Source organism: Antedon bifida, chromosome 2, assembly GCF_963402885.1.
Source record: "Antedon bifida chromosome 2, ecAntBifi1.1, whole genome shotgun sequence".
Taxonomy (NCBI): Eukaryota; Metazoa; Echinodermata; class Crinoidea; order Comatulida; family Antedonidae; genus Antedon; species Antedon bifida.
In genome coordinates, this window is record NC_136227.1 from 7,320,520 (window position 1) to 7,323,099 (window position 2,580).

Here is a 2,580-nt window from a genome sequence, read left to right on the forward strand (position 1 = left end):
CCCCCCCGGGTAATTACCCCGCGGACAACTACCTCTGACACAATACTCCCCGTAGGACAACTACCTCCTGGACCTGGACAATACTCCGAGGGCAAATAATCTTTTAGGACAACTACCTCCGTAGGACAACTAACCCCTGGACAACTACCACCCAGACAACTATCCCTTTAGAACAACTACCCCCCCCACGGACAACTACCACCCAGACCATTCAACAACCTGACTCTGCAACAGTGTATAATAGGAATTAATAACTATATTTTAATTCGTTACTTTGACGAATTACTATTCATTATTGTAAACAAAAGTAAAAGATTGAACATAAATATAGTCCTAAGGGAGAGGGTAGTTGTCCGGGGGGTAGTTGTCCGGGGGGTAGTTGTCCGGGGGGTAGTTGACCGGGGGTAGTTGACCCGAGGGGTAGTTATCCTAAGGGGGTAGTTGTCCTAAGGGGGTTGTTGTCCGGGGGGTAGTTGTCCGGGGGGTTGTTATCCTAAGGGGGTAGTTGTCCTAAGGGGGTAGTTGTCCGGGGAGTAGTTGTCCGGGGGGTAGTTGTCCTAAGGGGGTAGTTGTCCGGGTGGTAAACATCCGGGGGGGGTAACTGTCTAGGGGGTAGGTGTCCTAGAACCGTTCGGATGGTCCATCGCGTCGTTATTGATCAATTACTTGTGTTGCGTTTACGTCCTTTGTGCGAACCAAGCTTTACCAATCACAAAGCGATGAATCAAAATAAAGGATATGACATTATACCATTGCTGCAACTCAATACGTCATTGTTTGTTATTGCGAAATTGGGAAAACCCCAAATCCATTATGTTGTAATTACATTTACAATTCTCTATAGTCTATGTCCCGTGTGCATCCGACACTCCACTGTCGATGTCGGCAGCAGCAGCTCTGTTAACAAAAACACGATGGGAATCCATGTATCTATTCATGCGATTTCAGAACAAGTTGTCTATACTATCTTAATGGAAAACGCACAGTTATGGTCAAAAAAGAAATCTCTTCGACAAGCAGTGGATAAAGTACACAATGCGTACAGTGGAAGATCACTTTCAACCGTAGGCGGACATGTCGCGTACGATGATGTTTTAAACCAGGCAGCCTACATGTATCTCTACTTTCCGAACCATTGCCAAGCTACAAACTACGGGCTTAGCGTGTTGTTCAACCACAGCCTTTTTGGAAATGTGCATCTCGACTCATTATTGAGCCTAGCAAGTAAAACGCGTGCTCTTAATGTGTGCTCAATAGGCGGAGGTCCTGGAACAGACATTATTGGTCTGACCATGATGTTGGAGAGGTTCAACGTTCGTTATCCAATTAGTGCTTCCGTTCTCGATCACTATCCTCAGTGGTGTGGTATGTGGGGGAAAATCAAACAGCACATTGTCAATTGCGCTGTAAACTTCGTGAAATATGAAGTGAAAGATGACATAGAAAGGAAACATATTTCAGCTGTCGTTAATGCACATATCTTTACGTTTATTAAATTCATATCCGCGGTCCGTGCATTACCAGAGAGTCGATTGGCAATCAAAACTTTATTAACCTGGGCAATGCCTGGTACGTACTTATTTTACGCAGACAACCGAGACGGCGGGCAAACTATCGCATTCTTCAAAGCGGTTGCTGGTGAAGCTGGTTTTTATTCTGTGAGCGAGTTTACCGATGCCGTTTCTTTCTCGCATAATTTTACTGTGCAAGATCAAATGATTCATTGTATTCTGAAAAACCTCTTCCAGTCTCGATCACAGAAACTTATTAAAATGAATTTTATGCTGATGAAAAAGAGAGTGGAGACAACAGTGGCGGCGCCAGTTGCCCGACGGCGGCGGAGGGGCCGCCGGGGGAAAAGAAAGAAAAAAAGCTTAAACAATGCTGCTTTATTAGCCTGAAATTACGTTGTGGTCTATGTATGTGATCTTTGTCTATTTTAATTTTTTTTCACCAAAAAATGCAAGTCTTCCCAACGGAAACGACCATCGAAACACAGAATATGAAACGCCGTTGTGTGGGCCTACGGTAGGCCTACTTGAGCTGAAAGTAAAAGGATCGGAGCCACAATGAATCCGGATTTTTTTTTACACTTTTTAAAACTAATTTTTTAATAATTAATGTTGTTACAGTATATAAGGCCTAAACCATTTGGCTAATAATTTGTTTTTGTTAACATTCTTGAAAACTAAGGAAACAGAAATAGGCTTGATATCTTTTCATTCAGAAATGAACTGTTTTCGAAATTGACAGTTCTAACTACGACTCGAAGTAGGCCTACTGTATACCCAATAAACCACCAGAAAATTGGCTCTGAGCCTACATTTGAAGACAAAACAAAAAACAATAATTTTGGTTATGTTTCTCGTTTGAAAATAGATACAGTATAATCATATCAAGGGTATACGATCTTGGAAACCTGAAGTAAATTCCCCCAGATAATTACTTTAGCTAATTACCATAGCTTCAAATAGCCTACGACTTCTGAATCATAAAAAAAAAAAACCATTTTCATTTTATACGTTCATTTGATGCCAAATGTAAATATGAAATTGTATTTTTAGTTATTCGGATATTTGG

General features: G+C 41.7%; 1 protein-coding gene across 1 annotated transcript; it reads left to right on the forward strand.

Moving 5' to 3' along the window:
- Positions 1 to 772: 772 nt before the first annotated feature.
- Positions 773 to 2,116, forward strand: LOC144836075 (uncharacterized). Its single transcript, XM_078691255.1, has one exon. The coding sequence runs from the start codon at positions 915 to 917 to the stop codon at positions 1,899 to 1,901; it is 987 nt and encodes a 328-aa protein (XP_078547381.1). The 5' UTR covers positions 773 to 914; the 3' UTR covers positions 1,902 to 2,116.
- Positions 2,117 to 2,580: the final 464 nt, after the last annotated feature.

What these genes read in the sequence shown, in the direction of transcription:
- LOC144836075 (XM_078691255.1), top strand. Translation starts at nt 915, where the DNA reads ATGGGAATCCATGTATCTATTCATGCGATTTCAGAACAAGTTGTCTAT.